Source organism: Phocoena sinus, chromosome 7 (genome assembly GCF_008692025.1).
Source record: "Phocoena sinus isolate mPhoSin1 chromosome 7, mPhoSin1.pri, whole genome shotgun sequence".
Lineage (NCBI taxonomy): Eukaryota > Metazoa > Chordata > Mammalia > Artiodactyla > Phocoenidae > Phocoena > Phocoena sinus.
In genome coordinates, this window is record NC_045769.1 from 94709788 (window position 1) to 94733681 (window position 23894).

General features: G+C 35.0%; 1 protein-coding gene across 3 annotated transcripts in view; it reads left to right on the forward strand.

Moving 5' to 3' along the window:
- The window catches only part of DARS1 (aspartyl-tRNA synthetase 1), a 67703-nt gene that overhangs the window by 42742 nt on the left and 1067 nt on the right, over positions 1 to 23894 (forward strand). For all 3 annotated transcript variants that reach the window (XM_032637822.1, XM_032637821.1, XM_032637823.1), the window contains exons 8-15: positions 1180 to 1291; positions 2164 to 2298; positions 4421 to 4568; positions 17201 to 17347; positions 18877 to 18919; positions 20305 to 20385; positions 22015 to 22126; positions 22315 to 22386. In XM_032637822.1, coding sequence (XP_032493713.1) covers positions 1180 to 1291; positions 2164 to 2298; positions 4421 to 4568; positions 17201 to 17347; positions 18877 to 18919; positions 20305 to 20385; positions 22015 to 22126; positions 22315 to 22386 — 850 coding nt within the window. The remainder of the gene's footprint in view (positions 1 to 1179; positions 1292 to 2163; positions 2299 to 4420; positions 4569 to 17200; positions 17348 to 18876; positions 18920 to 20304; positions 20386 to 22014; positions 22127 to 22314; positions 22387 to 23894) is intronic.

The following is a 23894-nucleotide window of genomic DNA, read 5'->3' on the forward strand; positions in this document are numbered from 1 at the left end:
AAGAAGTTATGTGTACATTTTAGAACAACCAGGTGGAGATTAGTAGTTAATGCCTCAACTCTTTGAATTTGATCGGAGCACAGAGTTAATAATAATAACAAAGAAGTATTTGGCCCTGGTGGTTTATATAGTAATCTCATAGGTCTTCTGTTTCCCTTTCTGGTTTGGTAACAAGTGAAAGAGTTCAGTGGTTTCATCATTGTAGTAAAACCAATGTCATCTCTCTTTCTTAATGTTTGACCATATCATTTCCTTTACTTAAAATAATCTACCTAAAACTTAGATGCTTTGTCACATTAAGAGTTCTTTCCAACCTTTCTGCCCTTATTGTACGCTCATGTTTCACCTGATTATTTGCTTTTTGTCTGCTTTTACCTTTTACATTTTAATTTATAGTATATAGAAAAGGCTAGCAATAATCAAGTCCTTTTGGTACTGCCTAGAAACCTCAGGTTTTTCGTAATTTTGGCCACAGTACTTAGACATCCTACTGTATTTGCTATTTGCTCACACAAGTTATTGATTGTGCCTCTAGAATTTGGCCTGAAGAGTATTTTTCTTTGACCCACATTTTTTTTTTAATTTAAATTCATTGCCATCATTGAAAAACGGAGGGTTTTCGCATTAAATCTAGATGGTTTTTCTCAAAAAGTTGGAGGTGAACCCATCAATACTGGGCCCATGTAGCAAAATTAGCTAGTACTCTATATTGAGCATTCTGTTCTCTACCGTGCCCTGCACCACCCAGGAAGTACCATTCATTCATTCCATTTTTTATTTGTCTGGCCCTTGTAAGCATTCACCTTTTTAACCCCTACTTTGACTTTACATTTTGGGAAGCATTCTATACATAAGTAGCTTGAAATCTTTTACACACCTTAGATTATGTCTAAACTACTATCTAATTTAACTCCAAACCAGTTTTTTTAATAGACTCTCAGTTTAGCAAAGTCAAGAGTTGGAGAGTTTGGAAATAAAGGGCAAAATTTGCATTCTCCTTCTATAATATGAAAAATTCCAAGATATATCCTTATATTGATTGTCATGTAACCTAACTTTTCTCTCATATAGTGAATTGTTTTCTCTCTGAACTTTCCAGGCAGGTGACCTGATTAGAAAATACTCCATCTCAGTTAATGTGTCAAATTGATTTAATTAGTTTTTTAAATTGTCTTATAGACATCAACTAGTCAGGCAGTCTTCCGTTTCCAGTCTGGCATCTGCCATCTTTTCCGAGAAACTTTAATTAACAAGGGTTTTGTGGAGATCCAAACTCCTAAAATCATCTCAGGTATGCTTTAAGATATTTCTCTTAGTTTTTTAAAATAAATTGCTTTCCCCCAAGTTGATTCATATTAAGTTTTGGTTTTGGTTTTGTTTTTTTAATTTGAGACTCCCAAGTGTCCCTTGAGGTTTATTGCCATGAGACTATTTTGAAGACTATGCCATATAGCAGCAATCACACGTCACTAACACCAGTAATACTAAATCCCCTTATTTCAGGAGTCATTATGTGATAATGATTATAAAATGAGGCAATAACACATGAAGCAGTATTTTTATTAATGTAAGGTACACCAGAAACTACTTTTCCTTATGTAGGTTTCTTTCTAATTGGTATTGCAGTTGTTTTTTGTATAAACTACATTGTAAAATTACTAAATACTACAGATGGGAAAATCTCATTAATTCTCATTCTTACATGAGAAACTTATATTAATCATTCTTAACTATTTAACCTTTTTAGAGTTACTTAAATAACAAGAAAAAGTATGTTATAATTTAATTATAAATTAAAAATTGAACATTGCATTATTGATAATTAGAAAATTATTAAGAATATCATATCTTTTTTCCTTTAAAAAATTTTTTTTACAACTCCAGAGTAGCTTTAATAGATTTAAAATTGATGCAGAAAGAGAGCATATATATCCAAAGAAGTAAAATGGAGATATAGCCAAAGAAGTAAGTCTGTCCTAAATATAAACTGTTTAGAATCAGGTATAAGACATATATAGATTATGATTTCTCTGCAATTCTTGATTTTCCAGTTTTTTTTGTTTTGTTTTGTTTTAGTGAAGTACTTGAATCAGAAGTATAAACTTTTTACTGGAAGTTTGCATTGATAAGCTTACAGTTAATTATAATGTGTTTGCATTTCAGCTGCCAGTGAAGGAGGAGCCAATGTATTTACTGTGTCATATTTTAAAAATAATGCATACCTGGCTCAGTCTCCACAGCTGTACAAGCAAATGTGTATTTGTGCTGATTTTGAGAAGGTTTTCTGTATTGGACCAGGTAAGGTTTTTGGCAGTTACGGTTTTCTCAAAATTCATTAATTGTACCATAGTAATGGTTTTAGAAACACAGTTTACATAAAAACATTTTGAAAGCTTAAATCCTTTTATATGCTGACTACATAAACACTAGACTTTGAGGTAAAAATGACAAGGTACTTAGGTAGACATTCTAAATAATATATTTTGTTGTCCTTGATAGCTCCTTTACTGCTGTTGTAAGTTTACAAATGTGCCACTGTTTATTTCACTACCAGTTTTATTGCAAAGCTGTTCTGTTTTACTATTACTGTTTATACTGTTCTTAGTATTGATAATATGCTAAAGTCCATTAGAAATTACTACAAATGTCTGATATTTAATAGATTATATTAACATGTTTTTTAAGATATAGTTGTTACAAGTCAAACATGGACACATAATCATGTGGCAGATTCTTTTTTTTAATTAATTTTATTTATTAATTTATTGGCTGCGTTCGGTCTTTGTTGCTACGTGCGGGCTTTCTCTAGTTGCGGCAAAGGGGGGCTACTCTTCATTGAAGTGCGTGGGCTTCTCATTGCGGTGGCTTCTTTTGTTGTAGAGCACAGGCTGTAGGTGCGTGGGCTTCAGTAGTTGTGGCTCGCGGGCTCTAGAGCGCAGGCTCAGTAGTTGTGGCACATGGGCTTAGTTGCTCCGCGGCATGTGGGACTTTCCCAGACTAGAGCTTGAACCCGTGTCCCCTGTATTGGCAGGCAGATTCTTAACCACTGCGCCACCAGGGACGTCTGGCAAACTCTTTTATGAAGCTAGTTATAAGCAAAAACTAGCTTTACTTCATTCTTTAAAACTTACCAAATTACTTTATATATGTAAGTTTTTTGATAGCTTAATAAAAATTATATACCTGCTAATAGAGAAACTGAGATCATTAAGTTTCTTAATTTTCTGAATTCATTAAACAATTATATGTTGAACACCTGCTGCATATACAGCCTTGCTCTAGGTTCCATGTACATAAGAGAAGAATCAACCAGCCCTTCTCAAATGTTAATGTGCACATGAATCACCTGGGGACCTTGTTAAAATGCAGATTCTGACCATTAGGTCTGTGGTGAGGCTTGAGATTCTGCATTTCTTACAAGCTTCCAGGTACTGCTGATGCTGCTGATTTGCAGACAGACCATGCTTTGAGTGACAAGGGAATAAACATTGTCCCTGCTTCCAAGACAGAATGAGACATGCATACGTAGAGCACTCACAGGGAGTAATCAAGTGATTTTCACAGCAAAAAATCAGATTGTGCTGTACAATCAGCAGATTGGCGTTAATTATATAGTGTAGATAGTGTAAAAAAAGGGAGAAGATGGAATTTGCTAGAGTCACCATAAAAGAGAATTCATACTGAGGTAGGTTCTAAGGACAGAGTGGGAGATACAGACAATGGAGATGACATTCTAGTCAGAGGAAGCAGGATGAGTAAAGTGCATGGGAGAAAATAAAAATAAGACTAGTTAATATTAAGAAATGGGAAATACAGGGTAGGACTAAATTATGAAAGCATAAAGGTTTTAGACATTTTGTCATTTTATGTCTTATTACAGTAGTCATTTGGGAACCATTTGTTAAGTTACTGAGGAAGGATGTGTTATAGGAATATCAGTCTTGCAGTGGTATGAAAAATGGAGCAGAGCTAGAGTCAGGAAGACTGGAAAGGAGGAAAGTGCAGTGAGGATAATAAGAACTGGACTGAGGTAATGGCTAGAGTGTGTATAATGTTACTTCATTTGCACAGATTTCATTTAGCTTGAGTCCAGTTTTAATAACATTGAGAACTCACTATATTGAATCTATTTTAATTATTGAGAAGGCACTTCAGGATCTTGCATTCCCTTGGGATTTTCACTAGCCTCATTTATTAATTTACATTTGTTGCAGCTTTTACGTGACTGTAGGAATTTGTAATGATCTTGCCGTCCATGAGAATGCTGAAACAGATGTCTTATCAAAGATTTTTCCAACCCTATAATGATAATGAAAATAGTGCCATTGGAGTACTAGTAAATAGGATTTGATATTTGAATCCCAATTTCTCCAAAATTTTAAACAACACGTACTATGCATTTCTTTTATTAATGTTACAGTATTCAGAGCTGAAGACTCTAATACCCACAGACATCTAACTGAATTTGTTGGTTTGGATATTGAAATGGCTTTTAATTACCATTACCATGAAGTTGTGGAAGAAATTGCTGACACTTTAGTACAAATATTCAAAGGACTTCAAGAAAGGTAAAAAATATATATTTTATAACCTTAGATGGGTATAATTTTCAAATTAGTTTAAGTTCTTCAAAATAAAGCAATTCTGAAATATGTAAACTAAGTTTTTATTGGTTGATCAGTTAGTTAGTGGAAAAATCCACACTCGAAATAGTAACTTCTGAATCCTAGCCAATTGGGACTACAGCTAGTTAACCTAATCTTCGTGGAAAAGTTTACCAGATCGTGAATTGCCTAACTATATTTGTTTTTTCCTCTATATTGACATCCTGAATTTCTCAGAAATAGAGCATATGTTACTTTTATAGCAGTTTATTATTTGGGAGGTAGTGTGGGGTTCAGAGCTTGGATTCAGCTAGATCCAGGTTGTAGGATCAAATCCCAACTCTGCTATTATCTGTGTGGGTGTTGTGCAAGTTAACTCTGTGCCTCAGTTTCCTCTGCTGTTTTAAGTGACGATAATATTACTACTTAACTCAGAGGTCAAGAGTCCCTTTAGTCTTTCAGTTTCTGATCTTTACTGAATCTGTGTAAATAAAGCCTGTGTCAGGAATGTTAATTCTTAGATCAATTAATATTTACAATGAGTGCTCAGTAGAGATTAGAAACTGTATACTGAAGGGACTTTCAGCTTATTTGGGCCTGGTGAATTGACACATTTATAGAAAATTATTAGGCATGTTCTGGGTGTTCAGAAAATTGAATTGTGTAAAATGTTCACTTCAGGTACACCCTCTAAACTGGCAGATAGTTTCTCGCTCAAAAGGACATTGAAAGTTGTTTACTTGTGATAATGTTTACAATAGAGAAAACAAGAAGATGGAAAGCAAGTTAACTGGGATCAAGAGAGTCTTTTCTTTTTTTTTTCTTTTTGCCATACTTGTGACAGTACTGCCAGTATTAAGTTGGATATAACAGATTTATCTAGCACTTTGATAGCCGACAAAGGACTGTATTTGAAATTTCTGTTTGAAGACCATTGATTTAACTATTAGTTGATGTATTTGGATATGCTTCATTAATACTTAAAGAGTTCAAAAATATTTTGAAACTTTTTTACGCCATTGCAAGTCTAATGAGTAATTTCAAGAACACAGAAATTAATCATTGATCTTATAAAAATACTGTAGCATAGCACCAGTATTTTCCAGGCATTCTATTCATTGCATTGTACCTTTGATGAATAGTTAATTGTAGACAGCCTTTTTTTTCCCCGAATGACACTTATTGTTTTCGTTCTGATTTTATTAATACTAGCAATACATATTTATTGCAGACAGCTAGAAATAAAGGCATAAAGTAAAGATTAACAGTCACCCATAATCCCACCCCCCAGAGATAACCATCATTAACATTTTGATGCATTTTTAAAAATTGAGGTGTAATTGACCTACATCACTGTGTTAGTTCCAGTGCACAACAGTGATTCCATATTTCTGTACATTACAAAATGATCACCATGATATGTCTAGTTACTATCTGTCACCATACAAAGCTTTTACAATATAATTGACTATATTCCTCATGCTGTAGATTTTATCCCCATGACTTTTCTTTTGGAACTGGAAATTTATTCTTCTTAATCCCCCTTACCTATTCCAGTCATCCCCCAAACCCCCTTCTTCCACTGTGGTCTGCTAGTTCTCTGTGGTGTCTGTTTCTGTTTTGTTATGTTTCTTAATTTCTTTTGTTTTTTAGATTCCCCATATAAATGAAATCATATGGTATTTGTCTTTGTCTGACTTACTTCGTTTAGCATAATACCCTCTAGATTCATCCATGTTGTCACAGATGACAAGATTTCATTCCTTTTATGGCTAAGTAATATCCCACTGTGTATATATACACTACATCTTCTTTATTCATCTGTCAGTGGACACTTAGGTTGCTTCCATATCTTGGCTATTGTAATCATAATGCTGGAGTAAACATAGGGGTGTATATATATTTTTGAATTGGTGTTTTTATTTCTTCAGAAAAATATCCAGAATTGGAACTGCTGGATCATACCTATTTCTGATTTTTTGAGTAACCTCTATACTGTTCTCTATAATGGCTGTATCAATTTACATTCCTACCAACAGTACACAAGGGTTCCCTTTCCTCGACATTCTCACCAAAACTTATTATTTGTTGTCTTTTTGATAATAGTCATTCTGACAGGTGTGAGGTGATATCTCGTTGCGGTTTTGATTTGTATTTCCCTGATGATTAGCAACATTGAGCATCTTTCCATGTGTCTGTTGCCCATCTGTGTGTCTTCTTTGGAAAAATGTCTACTCAGATGCTCTGCCCATGTTTAAACTGGGTTTTTTGGTTTTTTGATGTTGAGTTGTATGAGTAATTTGTATATTTTGGATATCAACCCCTTGTCAGATATATCATTTGCAAATATCTTCTCCCATTCAGTGGGCAGCATTTCCATGTTGTTAATAGTTTCCTTCACTGCGCAAAAGCTTTTTAGTTTAATGTAGTCCCATTTGTTTATTTTTGCTTTTGTTTCCCTTGCCTGAGGAGACAGATCCAAAAAAATATTGCTAAGGCCAATGTCATTGAATGTACTGCCTATGTTTTCTTCTAGGACTTTTATGGCTTCAGGTCTTAACATCTAGGTCTTCAATGCATTTTGAGTTTATTTTTGTATATGGTGTGAGAAAGTCCAGTTTAATTCTTTGACAAGTAGCTATCCAGTTTTCCCACCACAATTTATTGAAGAGGCTGTCTTTTCCCCATTGTATATGCTTGCCTCCTTTGTTGTAGATTAATTGACCATATAAGTGTGGGTTAATTTCTGAGCTCTCTGTTTTCTTCCATTGATCTGTGTGTCTGTTTTTGTACCAGTACCATACTGTTTTGATGATGGTAGCTTTGTAGTATAGTTTGAGTCAGGAAGCATGATACCTCCAGCTTTGTTCTTCATTCAAGGTTGTTTTGGCTGTTCAGGTCTTTTCTGTTTCCATGCAACTTTTAGAGTTATTTGTTCTAGTTCTGTGGAAAAAATGCCACTTTTATTTTGCTAGGGATTGCATTGAATCTGTAGATTGACTAGAGTAGTATGGTCATTTTAACAATATTAATTCCTCCAATCCATGAACATGGTATATATTTCCATTTGTTTGTATCATCTTCACTTTCTCTCATCAGCGTCTTATAGTGTTCTGAGTACAGTTCTTTTACCTCCTTGGTTAGATTTATTCCTAGATATTTTAATCTTTGTAATGCAATTGTAAATGGGATTGTTTTCTTAATTCCTCTTTCTGATAGTTAAATATTATTGTATAGAAACACAACAGATTTCTGTATATTAATTTTGTACCCTGCAACTTTACTGAATTCATTGGTGAGTTCTAATAGTTTTCTGGAGGCATCTTTAGGATTTTCTATGTATAGTATCATGTCATCTGAACCAGTGACAGTTTTACTTCTGTCTTTCCAATTTGGATTCCTTTTATACCTTTTTCTTGTCTGATTGTTGTGGCTAGGACTTCCAATTCTGTGTTGAATTAAAGTGGCGAGAGTGGGCACCTTTATCTTGTTCCTGATCTTGGAGAAAATACTTTTAGCTTTTCACCATTGAATATGATATTAGCTTTGGGCTTGTCATTATGGCCTTATGTTGAGGTATGTTCCCTCTGTACACACTTTGTTGAGAGTTTTTATCATAAATGGATATTGAATTTTGTCAGAAGTTTTTCTGTATCTGTTGAGATGATAATATGATTTTTATTCCTCAATTTGTTGGTGTGGTGTATCACATTGATTGATTTGTGGATGTTGAACCATCTTTGCATTCCTGGGATAAATCCCACTTGATCGTGATGTATGATCCTTTTCATGTATTGTTGGCTTCAGTTTGCTAGTTTTTAAGGATTTTTGCATCTATGTTTATCAGGGATATGGGCGTATGATTTTCTTTTTTTGTCTGGTTTTGGTGTCAGTGTGATGCTTGTCTTATATAATGAGTTCAGAAGTGTTTCTTCCTCTGGAATTTTTTTTGAATAGGTTGAGAAATATATGTGTTAATTCTTCTTTAAATGTTTGATAGAATTCACATGTGAAGCCATCTGGTGTTGGACTTTTGTTTGTTGGGAGTTTTTTTATTACTGATTCAATATCATCATAGTCAGTTGGTCCATTCATGTTTTCTGTTTCTTCCTGATTCAGTCTTGGGAGATTTTATAGGAGATTTTATAGGATCTCTAGGAGTTTGTCCTTTCTTCTAGGTTGTTCATTTTATTGGCATATAGCTATTCATAGTAATCTCTTACGATCCTTTGTATTTCTGTGGTGTCGATTGTAACTTCTATTTCATTTCTGATGATATTGATTTGGGTTCTCTTTTTTTCTTGATGAGTCTGGCTAAAGTTTTATCAATTTTATCTTTTCAAAGAACCATCTCTTAATTTCATTGATCTTTCCTTTTTTTTTTAAGTCTCTAATTCATTTATTTTTCACTCTGATCATTATTACTTTTTTCCATATAGTAACCTTGGGTTTTGCTTGTTTCTCATTTCTTCATGTGTAAGTTTAGCTTGTTTGAGATTTTTCTTATTTCCTGAGGTAGGCTTGTATCGCTATAAACTTCCCTCTTAGAACTACTTTGGTTGCATTCTGTAGATTTTGGATTGATGTGTTTTTATTTTCATTTGTCTCCAGGTATTTTTTTTATTTCCTCTTTCATATCTTCTGTAACCCATTGGTTGTTGGGAACCATATTGTTTAGCGTCTATGTATTAGTGGGTTTTGCAGGGTTTTTTCTTGTAGTTGATTTCTAGTCTCATTGCATGTGGTCGGAAAAAATGCTTGATAGGAATTTAATCTTAAATTTACTGAGACTTGTTTTGTGGCCTACCATGTGATCTATCCTGGAGAATGTTCCATGTGTACTTGAAAATAATGTGCATTCTGCTACTTTTGGATGGAATGTTCTATATCTATATATACATCTGTTATCAAGTCCATTTTCTAATGTGTCATTTTAAAGCCAGTGTTTCCTTACTGATTTTCTGTCTGGGTGATCTGTCTAGTGATGTAAGTGGGGTGTTAAAGTCCCCTACTGTTTTGTGTTATTGGCAATTTCTCCCTTATGTTTGTTAATACTTGCTTTATGTATTTAGGTGCTCCTATGTTGGATGCATATATATTTATAATTGTTAGATCTTCTTGTTGGATTGATCCCTTTATCATTATGTAATGTCCTTCTTATTTCCATTTGCATGGAATAATTTTTTCCATCCCCTCACTTTCAGTCTGAGTGTATCTTTAGATGTGAGTCTTTGAAGCAGCATATTTGTGGGTCTTGTTTTTTTATCCATTCAGCCACTCTGTGTCTTTTGATTGGAGCATTTAGTCCATTTACATTCAGAATAATTATTGATAGGTATGTTCTTACTGCCTTTTTGTGACTTGCTTTTGGGTTGTTTTTGTATTTCTATTTTGTTCTTTCTTCTTTTTGCTTTCTTCTTCCCTGTGATTTGATGACTATGTTTAGTATTAATATGAATTCCTTTCTCTTTTGTATGTGTGTATCTGTTATAGATTTTTGGCTTATGGTTACCATGAGGTTTATATATAGCAACCTATGTACATACATTATTATTTTAAGTTGATGATCTCTCAAGTTCAAATGCATTTCAACAACCCTGTGTTTTTACTCTCCTCCCCCACATTTAATGTTTTTGACATATTTTATGTCTTTTTATTTTGTGTATTTCTTAACTACTTATTGTAGATATAGAGGATTTTACTACTTTTGTCTTTTAACCTTCCTGCTAGCCTTATATGTGGTTGATCTACTACCTTTACCATATATTTGCCTTTACCAATGAGAATTTTTCTTTGTAATTTTCCTATTTCTAGTTGTGGCCTTTTGATTGTTTGTTTTTGGCTGCTCTGCGCAGCTTGCAGTACCTTACTTCCCTGACCAGGGATTGAACCCGAGCCCCCACAGTGGAAGTGTGGAGTCTTAACCACTGGACCGCCAGAGAATTCCCTAGTTGTGGCCTTTCTTTCCCCATTTGAGAAGTCCCTTTAACATTTCTTACAAAGCCAGTTTCGTGGTGCTGAACTCTTAGCTTTTGCTTGTCTGTAAAACACTTTATCTTTCCTTTAAATTTGAATGATAGCCTCCCTTGCCAGATAGAGTATTCTTGATTGTAGGTTTATTAACTTCAATTACTTTAAATATATGGTTCCATTCCCTTCTGGCCTACAAAGTTTCTGCTGAAAAGTCAGCTGACAGTTTTATAGGAGTTCCTTTGTATGTATCTAGTTACTTTTCCCTTGATGCTTTTAATATTCTCTATCTTTAATTTTTGCCTAATTACACTGTGACTTGGTGTGGACCTCTTTGGGTTGATCTTATATGGGACTCTCTGTACTTCGTGGACCTGGATATCTGTTTCCTTTCCAAGGTTACGGAAGTTTTCTGCTATTGTGTCTTCAAATGCATTCTCTGCCACTTTTTTCTCCTTTTGGGACCCCTATAATGTGAATGTTAGTCTGCTTGATGTTGTCCCAGAGGTCACTTAAACTGTCCTCATTTTTTTTAATTCTTTCTTTTTTTCTGTTCAACTTGAGTGGTTTAGACTACTTTGTCTTCCAATTCATTAAATTGTTCCTCTGTATCAACTAATCTACTGTTGATTCCTTCTAGTGTATTTATTTGTTACTATATTCTTCATCTCTGTTTGGTTCTTCTTTATATTTAATAACTCTGTTAAACTTCTCTTTGTGTTTATACATTCTTCTCTCAAGTGAATTGACCATCTTTATGACCATTACCTTGATTTTTTTTTTTTTTTTTTTGGTCATGCTGCATGGCTTATGAGATCTTAGCTCCCCAACCAGGGATTGAACCCAGGCCCCCGCATTCAAAGCACCAAGTCCTAACCATTGGACCACCACCAGGGAATTCCCTACCTTGAACTCTTTATTGCGTAAATTGCTTATCTCCACTACACTTAGCTCTTCTTCTGGGGTTTTATCTTGTTCCTTTGTTTTGAAAATATTCCAGTGTCACCTTATTTTGCCTGATTCTCTGTTTTTATTTCTATGTATTAGGTAGGTCGATTATGTTTCCTGATCTTGGAGAAGTGGCCCTATGTAGGAGACATCGTATAGGGCCCAGCAACACACTCACCTCTGTTCACCAGAGCGATATGCTCTAGGGGGTGCCTGCGATGAGCTGTGTAGGCCCTTCTGTTATGGCAGGGCTGACTTCTGTGGGCATGCTGGTAGGCTTGGCTGGCCCCCAGCCCAGTTAGTTGCCAAGTGCTACCTAGTGCAGAGCCTGCTGGTTACTGGTGGGCAGCACAGGTCCCAGGACTGGTGCTGGCCCACTATTTGGCAGGGCCCAATCCTGGGCTCTCTTGTGGGCAGGGCCAGATCCTAGGGTGGCTGGGGGCTTGGGAGGAAAGGAGTCTACAGCTACTACTGGCCTGCTGGTAGATGGGGCTTTATCCTTGCGTGGTTGGCTGCTTGGCCTGGGGCTTCCCAGGACTAGTGCTGACTGGCTGGTGGCCGGGCCTGGTCCATGCGCTAACAGGCTAGAGGGAGGATTCCAAAATGGTGCTTCCCAGCACCAGTGTCCTCACGATAGAATGAGCTCCCAAAAAAGGCTGCTGCTAACATCTGTGTCCCCAGGGTGAGTCCCAGTTGCCTTCTGCTTGTTTAGGAGGCTCTCCAAGATCAGCAAGTGGGTCTGACCCTGTCTCCTTTCAGATTACCACTTCTGCCCCAGGTCTCAGAGCATGTGAGATTTTACATGCACCCTTTAAGTGGATTTTCTGTTTCCTGTGGGGGCTTCAGTTCTCCCAAATGCAAGCCCCACTGGCCTTCAAAGCCAGACATTCTAGCGGGCTTGTCTTCCTGGTGCAGGATCCCCAGCCTGGGGAACCTGATATAGGACTCAGACCTCTCACTCCTTGGGGGGAATTTCTGCAGTTGTGATTATCCTCCTATTTGTTGGTTGCCTACGTTGGGGGTATGGTTGTGGACTATGCCACATCTCTGCCCTTCCTACCCGTCTCTTTGTGGTTCCTTCTTTATATCTTTGGTCGTAGAAGATCCCTTCTGCTAGTCTTCTGGTTGTTCTCATCAACAGTCACTCTGTAAATAGTTATTTTGGTGTGCCCATGGGAGGAGGTGAATTCAAGGTCTTCCTACTCTATGATCTTGGCCAGTCCTCCCAGCCTTTTGTTTTAACCTTTGTTCTCTGAAACATTTCAATAGAGTTTATTTTAAGCAACTTTTCATTCAGATAGTCAACAGAACGACAGATGTTTCCCTATAAAACAAAATATCTTTTGAAACTATAATGAAGGAATAGAGCTTTTCTCATTTTCTTTTTACATTTATAATTCAAGGAGGTTTGTGAAACTCATTTATTTTAGGTATTGACATCTTCGCTACTTAATATTGGAATATGAAATTTCCACTTTGGTTTTTGTAACAACAGACCAAGCATGAATTGGGCCCTTGGGATTAAAATCAAATCTCTACTTACAAATTAGAGATTCAGACACCATTATCACTGGGCTTTCTCAGTAGACTTAACATGGCAACTTGGAAATAAAAGTCTTCTTTCTGTCTTCTATATAGCATTTAGGAATTTTAAGTTTCTATGTCAGTTGTAAACTGGGTTATCTGGCTTTTGTCCTATCCCTCTCCTGTTTATCATTAGTACTTAATCTCTCACAGAAGAATATACAAATATATTTTAACACATCATTGACTCAGGGATTTTTGCAGAAACGAACGCCTGTGGCCAGCGATTTGTTATGTAAGTGAATATTGAAACACCCATGTTTGAGTAAATATCAACTTTTTTTGCACTTAATGTATTTTTTTTAATAAATTTATTTATTGTTTAATTTTGGCTGAGTTGGGTCTTTGTTGCTGCACGTGGGCTTCCTCTAGTTGCAGCAAGCAGGGGCTACTCCTCGTGGTGCACAGGCTTCTCACTGCAGTGGCTTCTCTTGTTGCAGAACATAGGCTCTAGGCGTGCGGGCTTCAGTAGCTGTGGCTTGCGGGCTCAGTAGTTGTGGCACACGGGCTTAGTTGTTCCACAGTGTGTGGGATCTTCCCGGACCAGGGCTCAAACCCGTGTCCCCTGCATTGGCAGGCAGATTCTTAACCACTCTACCACCAGGGAAGCCCTGCACTTAATGTATTTATTTGAAAGTTTGTACATGTCTTACTAAAGCATTCTAATATTTCATTAGAGTGTGATAGGCAGTATAGCAGTCAACTCTGTGCAGGGGAACAGAACATCTATTACAAATATACTGTGTTTCACTGCACTTTCCCCTGGAAGAGCAGTCTCTACACTTTCTGGCGGCATTTTTTTTTTTTAGTCCTGTGGGTATTATTTCCTCTAGAATATGTGCTTTTACCTGATAGTCAACAAGGTGGATCTTTGTGGGGGGCTCTTTTAGAAATGACACAGAAAGACCAGGTACAGGACTACCACTACATTCACCAGAATGGTCACTTACCCATTCTCCAGCTACTGCTAACAAAAATTGCTTGTAAGTCATTTTATTCTGTGCATTAATGCTACAGTTAATTTTAAATGCATTGAATAAACCACAGTTACTCAAATAGAAACCCACTTTCTTATACCATTTTTGAGTTTTCCAGAGGATATTGAAGTTTGCCAGATACTGACCGGATTGATCAACTCCTTTAATATATTTATTATACTCTAATATTCAGGTGGGCTTAGTTATCTAATGGCCAGTCCTCCTGTCTTCCTTTCCTGTAGATGCTGTGTAGGCATCATGAATAGTTGTCACTGTGTGGACTAGCCTCTTGTCTTTCCGTAAGAAGAATCACTTCTCCCGTCCGTAAGAATGTCATTTCTCCCCCTGTAGATTTTTAGATTTCTCCTTTAATTGGTGTGGTAGACCACGATTCTCTCTTATAATCCCACAGACTCTGGTTTTATTTTTCAACAATATTTCAGATGTGGACACACTGTTTTAATAATTGTCTTGGTAAACATGGTGCCATGAACCAAGGTGATTGTAGGACCGATAATAGTTTCTTGCAGCTTCTTTCCTTCACCCATGTAAATCGCAAGGTTGCATATATATCCGGTTTCACTTTTGCTAACCATCCTGACCAAAGTTCCATATTTTGTAAGTTTTCCATGATTATAGGTTTTGAATCTGAGTCGTCCTGTCCACTTTATCATTGCCTCCTCAAGTGATAGCTCTTGTTTGGGTATATAGATCAATTGAAATTTTGGTAGAAAATAATCCAAAAAAGTTTTAACTTTTGAAATTCTGTCTGCAGGAAGTAGAGTTTCTGAGTTATTGTTAAAGTGAAGAAATGTCATTATTTGTTCGAACCTTCTTCTTGTCATAATCTTTGGAAAGATAGGTGTTTCAAGTAAGGGATCAGTCGACCAATATTCTTTCCAGTGTGACTTTCTTATTTGTCCCATCAAAATTATTAATCCAAGAAACTTCATCATGTCACTATTGGTTACATCTGTCCATTTTAAAGCCTTATCATACTTTTTATATGATTTTTCATTCTGTGTACGATACAAGTTTGTTTGAGAAGCAACCAGCTTGAAAAAGTTGTTACCAAAAATTAATTCTGTTATTTCACTAACACTTTGTGTGTTGTTACATTAATAGTTACATCTAACACATCTGTAAAATGTAATAATTTTCGTGAAATGTTGTCTTCAGTCCACTCTTCTGTAGAAGCAAAGGAGCATTCTCTAGCACCTTGAGTTTCATTTTCACTTTCCTTATTAGGATCAATCACTAAGGTTTTTTGTCTTTTTGTTTGTCTGATATTCACGTCGTCTAAATCAGAACTACATTCTGAAGAACTGTTGTCTTCTGAGACACTAGTATATACGTCACTCGGACAGTCAGAAAAAGTATCTGCATAAAATTCACTGAAAAATTATTCTTCACTCAAAATTTTGTGATGTATCATTTTTGAAAATTTTATGGTAATAAACTTGTATTTATAATATATACAAGGTTGGAACAAAAACCTAATGGAGCAAAATGTGAATGATAATGACAATCATAAGCTGTCCTTGATCAATTTTAAGCTCTAACAACTCCGCACGGTGATGTTAATTGTATCACTCTCTAAAAACGTATTGATACGTCTCTGGTCAATGACATATGGGTAACAAAAGACGTATTAATACATCTCCGGTCAATAATGTATTAAAATATTGATATTCATATTTTTGTATTACCATTGATTAACATGAATAGGGGTTAATATCCAAAGCAAAGCAATTTAAAAATTAATTATTGGGGTCATCTTAACCCTACTTATATCAAGATTTGAATAAATCAATGGCTAAAGTTTATTACTTCCATTAAAACTTTAAGACTAATCAGGAAGTAGTAGTGTTTTTATTTCTACTGTTTTCATAGAATGTAAACATACTTTTTTCAATTCTGTTAATTATGGAAAATTCTAGATCTCTTACAAAAGTAGATAGACTAGCCTAATGAAACCCCATATACTCATCACCCAATTCAACCATTGTCAGTCCATGGCCAATTTTGTTTTACCCATTTCCCCCCTGCCCTCTTATTTTGAAGCAAACCTCAGCTATCATTTCATCCATAAATACTTTAGTAAAAATATACCTTTTCAATCTTAGCATCTTCCACAGCAGCAGTTTAGTGCAGTAAACATTTGTCTTGTGCCTCCTGTTTAGAAGGTAGACAATAAACATACTATAGAGATTATTAAAATGAGGAAGAAACAGGCACTCTCTTAAACAAACTTATGGTATAGTGAGAATGGGGGAAGATAAGTGTTCATTAATTTGGTCTTCCTTGATGATAACAAGTGTTATTAAAGTATTAAAAAGTCAGATTTTTTAATGCCTCATAAAATGGGTATTTTATGTATCTAACAATGTGAGCTGATATGAATTATAAAAGTTTTTTATCCTTTAATGCCACTGTGATGACAAATGAGATTGAGAAATGGTGCTAAATATTTTTTAAGTATTTAAATTTCCTTATTTAACTTAATTTCTTGATAAATTTTTTTCTGGTACATACACTGTTTCAAAGCATGATTTTATGTGACATGAACAGATATTCAATACCTATCAGATATTTTTTCTTAGCTGCTGTTTCTACTACTGAAGAGCCTAAAAGTCCCTGAGGCAATTTCTATACTGAGGCTGATTTTACATGAAAGAGCTTTGCTCTAAAAGCATTTCCTTTTGAGTCGTCTCTGAATTCAAAATTGTTATCAGTGGAACCGTGGAACTAATAGTATATAGGCTCTTGGGTCCATGTAACCTGCCCGCTTGAGTACAGGCTCCTGGGACAGCTAGGAGATCTGTGGCAATGAGCAGGTTCAGCTGGAAAGGGCATGTTTCTACCCCAGAACCTGTTCAAGTTGTCCTTTCCTTATCACTGCACATATAATAACTCCAATGAAATGTTAAAAATGTTGCTTCTTTGTTTAAGAAAAAAATGTGTATTGAGTGTGTGGAAGAAAAAAAGCTGTATGTTCCTTATTTCACCAGTATTGGTTAAAAATTTTTTTACATTTATGTATTGCCACAGTGACCTCATGTGGGGAAAACATTTATTTCACACATTTTTATTAACTCTTAATCATTGTACAAATAGGTTTCAAACTGAAATTCAGACGGTGAATAAACAGTTCCCATGTGAGCCATTCAAATTTTTGGAGCCAACTTTAAGACTAGAGTATTGTGAAGCATTAGCTATGCTTAGGGAAGCCGGAATTGAAATGGGAGATGAAGAAGATCTAAGGTTTGTTTGTCTTTGTGATTTTTAAAACTTTAGTAATTAGATTTAAGATACAAAAGAATAAATATGTTGATGAATGATGGATTTTTCACTCAGTTGATAAACTTCAATTTTATTAATTTTGGTATATAGTATCATGCTTGTTTTGTTCAATGTGTGATCTGAAATAAAATGTTATGTTTAGGGCTTCCCTGGTGGTACAGTGGTTGAGAGTCCACCTGCCGATGCAGGGGACACGGGTTCGTGCCCCGGTCCGGGAAGATCCCACATGCCGCAGAGCAGCTGGGCCCGTGAGCCGTGGCCACTGAGCCTGCGCATCCGGAGCCTGTGCTCCGCAATGGGAGAGGCCACAACAGTGAGAGGCCCGCGTACAGGGAAAAAAAAAAAAAAAAAATGTTGTGTGGTTTGCCTAAGCTTCAGTATTTTTGTTTATAAACACCATTTTTGTGCATTTTTCCCCCTGCTTCATATTTCTAATGCTTTAAAGAAAATATAGGGCCTTTTGCCTGTGATTTTATCATCTAATATGTGAACTCTCTCTCTAAATCAGTGGTGTTAGAGGGTATAGACAACAGCCTAAATCTGTCCCCATACAGGATTAGGGTATGAAACTTTTAAAGATCTCTAAAAGTTATACAAGTCACTGATCTTTGATATAACTGTATTATATTATCTAAATTCAGATCAAACAATTTATAATTTTGAAATTAATTATATAGTTTAATAAAAATTAGAGATTTCTGTCTACTTATGTTTTATTCAAGGGTTCTTAAGTTAAAATATTTAAGCCAACACAATAATTCATATCAATATAGGAAGGAAGAGAGGGTTATTTTGTTTTAGGGTTTTTTTAAAAGCATATTTCACCCAAAACCCTTCATTTACCTTTATTTGTTTAACAAATATATATGTGTTTGTGTTTACACATATGTATATATATTGTTTTAATCATCCTGTACATTGCTAGATGACATTTTAAGGAAAACCATAAATTCTATAATTACTTTAAGTTAGATAATATTTTTGTAAGTATTTTGGAAATTTTTCTTAAATAGGATAGAACTTATAGTAGCAAAGTCCTGGCTATAGAAATGTAATTGGTTTATATATATACACTGTTACATTTTACTTGGAAATACTGATTTTTGTTTTATAAATCTTTGGTAAAGAGTAAAAAAGGAGAGACCATTTTGAAGTAGAACCATTTAATGGCAAGAGAAGCCTATGTTGGTATGGTAAACTTTCATTATCTGTAATTGTAGGAAACTACTTCATCCATGCTATTTGTGAATCAGTGAATTGCTAAATTCTATTTATTTAAATATTATTGAGCAGCACCTACTAACTGTACCAGGTGCACTCATAACTGGTTTCCAGTAGTAGTTGCCTTTTTAAAAAGGAGCAGAATAGACAACTATGTATTTTCGCTAAATTTTTTATCCTTTGAGAACTTCAAATAGAAGAGGTTCCTTATTAACTTAAAACTCTTTTAAGTTGCTGTTTGATCTTCAAATATCTGATTTCTTTTTCAGTACACCAAATGAAAAACTGTTGGGTCGTTTGGTAAAGGAAAAGGTAAGGACTCTTGTACATGCTGGATTTCTTTTTATAAATTTGAAACATACCCTGGAACTAGAGAACAGTTGCAAGGGGGGCTAATCTTCCTAGAATGGTAATATTCCAGAATAAATAAAAACCAAGGGGGATAATATATTTTTTTTAATTCTTAGGAAAATAAAAAGTACTCAGACAGGCTTTGCCCAAATGGTATGATTAGCTCAGTATTTGATTTTTGTATAAGTTGTACTGAGGTACCTCTAAAGTGATGTCTAGGTCTGATTGTCAGATTAGTTAGAGAGGACCTCAAGATGATTTTAAATTATTTAGAAATGGTGTTCCCTGACTACCTTTGCTAATTCATGGGACTACAGGGTGAATGAATTTCCTTTATGCCTCTTACATGAAAGCTACTTTCCTATCTCATTTTCTAAAATTCCAAAGAAGAGAAAAACTAAACTTAGTGTGATCTTTAAAGAAATTAAGAAAATTGTGTAATTGAATAAAAACAGTCCTTGAGCTCCTCCTGCTGGTTGCACTCAAAACTGTTCAACTGACTGGGGAACTAGCCTGTTTGTGAAACTGCATAGTACTGAGTTTATACCTTTAAAATGATGTTTCAGTAGGGCCATTTCTAATTTGTCAGCTCTGTTGACATTCTCTCTATGCTCCAGTTTTAGGAAAAATGTTTAACATCAAAACAGTTGAAACATGACTGGTTTCTTTTTAACTAAATGTAGGTCACATATTCTTTCTAACAAAAGTATCATAATTTCATGTTAATGTTATTTATTTCAATTGTAGTTTTCATCTAAGAAAACTACCAAATTAGTATCTAAAATATTAGATATCTAAGTGAAAATTTAAATTACTGGGGGGAATAATCAAGGTTTTTTTTAAGATGAATATAGTAAAAGACGTCAGTTTTTCCCAAAATAATTTATAGATTTAATGTAGTTTTTGTAAAACCCAATGAGATTTGGGATAATTTAACAAAAATACTTATAAAATGCATCTGAAAAACTAAATGAGCTAGAATTGCAATGCAAAAAAATGAAAATCAAAGAAGTTTATCACAGCATAATTTTCAATGGAGGAGAAATTGTAAAGATATTACATGTCCAAAAAAAGAAAACGAAAAATGCATATTTGAACTATGATCGAATAGTCAACAACTCCTAAAAATTAAGTATATTGGAAGAATTTATAACATGGCAAAATACTGTAGGATACAGGTGTTACTTGAAAGAAGCAGAATAGTTACTGTATATAGAGTGTAATTACAGTAATTTTGAAGAACAAAACATGTATAAAAAAAGACAGTTAATTGAAATGGTAGCCTTCTTTTTACTTTCATTAAACTTCTTAAAAATCTGTTTTAATCATATTTATTCTTTTTATAGTATGATACAGATTTTTATATTCTTGATAAATATCCATTGGCTGTAAGACCTTTCTATACCATGCCTGACCCAAGAAATCCTGTAAGTAATTTGATTTTAAATAAGCTGTTTGGGGGAAGAGGGAAAACTTTATTGTCACTGTGTCAAGTTGTACAATGGGAATAATGGTTTTCATTAGTAACTTGCAGTTTTGATGGACACGTTTTTATACGTATTGCTACTAGTTTCCGTCAGTCACGTCAAAATGATACTGTGAAATTTGAATATTCTAGAAAATTAGTCCCCAGAACCTGTATTAAAAATAATTTTCATGTGTTTCTTTTTTTAATTTATTATTATTATTTTTGTGGGGGGCTGTGTTGGGTCTTCTTTGCTGTGTGCGGGCTTTTCTCTAGTTGCAGCGAGCAGGGGTTACTCTTTGTGGCACCGCGTGGGCTTCTCATTGTGGTGGCTTCTCTTGTTGCGGAACACGGGCTCTAGGCGCGTGGGCTTCAGTAGTTGTGGCGCAGGTGCTCAGTAGTTGTGGCACACAGGCTTAGTTGCTCCGCGGCATGTGGGATATTCCCGGACCAGGGCTCGAACCTGTGTCCCCTGCATTGGCAGGCGGATTCTTAACCACTGCACCACCAGGGAAGTTCCTCATGTCATTTTTAAAGATGTATGAGGAAGTAACACTATATAAACAACAGATACTATTAATAGATTTGAAGACTTTACCAAATCATTTTATTATTGACCTTGAACTAAGAATTCACATTCTATCCTGGTAGTTAATCTAAATAATGTCTTGTGGCTTTTCATTGTTTTTCCTCTGCACTGGTTCCCCAACTTTAGTGGGCATCAGAATCACTTGGAGGGCTTTTTTTTTTTTTTTTTTTTTTTTTTTTTTGGTACGCGGGCCTCTCACTGCTGTGGCCTCTCCCGTTGCGGAGCACAGGCTCCGGAGGCGCAGGCTCCGCGGCCATGGTTCACGGGCCTAGCCGCTCCGCGGCATGTGGGATCTTCCCGGTCCGGGGCACGAACTCGTGTCCCCTGCATCGGCAGGCAGACTCTCAACCATTGCGCCACCAGGAAAGCCCACTTGGAGGGCTTTTAAACCACAGATTGGTGGGCCCCATCACCAGACTTTCTGATTAGTTGGTCTGGGGTGGGGCTTGATAATTGGTATTTCTGATAAGGTAATACTGAAACTACCAGTCCAGGAATCACACTTTGAGAACCATTGGTTTATTGAAAGACAAGGAAAGAAGTTAAAACCTGATAAGGAATAGTTTGAGCTATGGTAAATTGATGTTCAATTTACTTTCCTTAAAATAATGGCGTTTTAAAAGTTAAAAAGACTAACACCTGTTGATAATTTGAAGTTCCAAAAGTGATCTCAAAATCATATCACACTTAAAAAATTTCAGATGATAAAGTGAAATAAGAATCAGCACTACTTCTTAAAAGAAGATATGTTCTGATTTGTTGTTGGAAGGTGTGGGAGAAGGGGAACATAAAATCTGATAGAGGCAAGGAAGAACTTATTATTCAACCCTCACTAGTTTAATCCTGTTTTAGAGAAACAAATCATGTTTATTGGAGCAGATTCCATCATTAATTGTAGGAAAAAATGGACTTGCTCTTCATGCAACAAAGGGTGTTTTTCCACATATGTGTGATAGGGTGATAGCCACTTGAGTGGTATTTTTTTGTTTGTTTTTCCTGCAGAAACTGTCCAACTCTTATGATATGTTCATGAGAGGAGAAGAAATACTGTCAGGAGCTCAAAGAATACATGATCCTCAGCTGCTAACAGAGAGAGCCTTACATCATGGAATTGGTAAACAACTTAAATATATTGAGGAGGGCCATGTATATTCTGAAAACAATAAATTTTAAAACCCTTTAAAGAATTTTCAGAAACAGTCATTTGTTTTAATCTTCATTGTACAGTAATTGCTTTTGCAATTTTTTTAAGCTAAATAAGATGATAAATTATGTGGGGTTTTTTTTATGTTTGTTTTGTAGATTTGGAGAAAATTAAAGCATACATTGATTCCTTCCGCTTTGGAGCCCCTCCTCATGCTGGTGGAGGCATTGGTAATATTCCTTTGTATTATGACAATATTTCCAACCCAGATTTCATTTGTCAAAGTGTTCATTCAGTTCTAACGAAATTTCTTCAGCATTAGACTCCAAAAAGTAAATTCTGTATATTGTTATTGCTTACAAATAAGTTCACAAGTGCTAAGTGTAATACAAATTTGAATTATAAGAATTTTTTGAGTTACGACTAAATGAAAATTTGATTTTGAGTATCCTCTTTTCTTTCTGTACCCATGAGTTCATTCAGGTTAGCCCAGATTAAAGCTCTCCCTCAGGTTAGTTCAGATTGCTGCTAAATGTTTTTGTTGAAATGTAACATTTCATTGGCTTGTAGAACCACTTCTAGAGTATATGTAAGATGCTGCTCTGTGATTGAAAATGAGTAAATATTTAACTTACTCAACTTTTGGACGTCCGTATCAAAAACTCTTAAGTTTTCTATTGTTTGTTTTGGGGTTTTTGGTAAACAGGTAATATACTTACAAAAATTTCAAATTCAAAGCATATAGAAGAGTGTACATTCACCTCCCTACAGAAAACTATTGTTTCTAGTTTCCTCTTTGCCTTTGCAAAGATAATCTTTAATATGCAAAGCTACATGCACTTTTTAAAATACATTTTTTATACAAATTATACTATACTATATAAACCATTCAATACCTTGCATTTTTCACTTACTATATTTTGTAAGTTGTTCCTTATCAATACTTCAGCTTTTTCATTCATTTTTAATCACTACATAGAATCCATTGAAAGGGCGCATGGTAATCTTGTTAACCAGCTTCCTATTGATAGAAATGTAGGGTATTACCAGCCTTTTGTTATTACAAACAATGCTACATTGAATATATACATAGTTTAAATTTCAATGGGAAATTTATGGCTATTTTCTCTTAGAATATTGAATGATGTGCATTTTGCATGATATTTTACAGACTTTTGTAACTGACTATGTAAATTTTCATCGTGCTTGTGAAGAAAGACACTTGAATGGTTATCAAAATACTACCTATTTTTGTTAATTAATATTTGAGTGGAAGATGGGATATGGTGATTTATTTTGATTAGTGTTAGGTTACTATAATACAAGGTTCAAATTTACGTCTGCAGATGTTTTTGAGTAAGGAATAGAAATATAAGTATTAATTCTTTTATTTATATTACTTTTAGATGTTAAATGTATTAAACTTAAAAGTTGTTGATATATAAAAGTATTCTTTGACCTTGCCTTCTTTGTGGGGTGTATTAGCCTGCTACAAGTCAGTGAACTAGATACATCATATTGCACACACAAAGTTTCATTTGTTAGTTTTGCTGTGTTTCCTAGGTGATACTTGTTCTTAATTCTTGTCAGTAATATAGTATTTAAGTCACATGTCAAAATCAGACTCTTCTACATTCAATACATTTAGTACAATAATGTATTATAGAGTCTTTTATGCTAGGAACCATTATGTTTCAAGTGTATTGAATTATAATAAATTTCTGGTAACTTCTGTTAA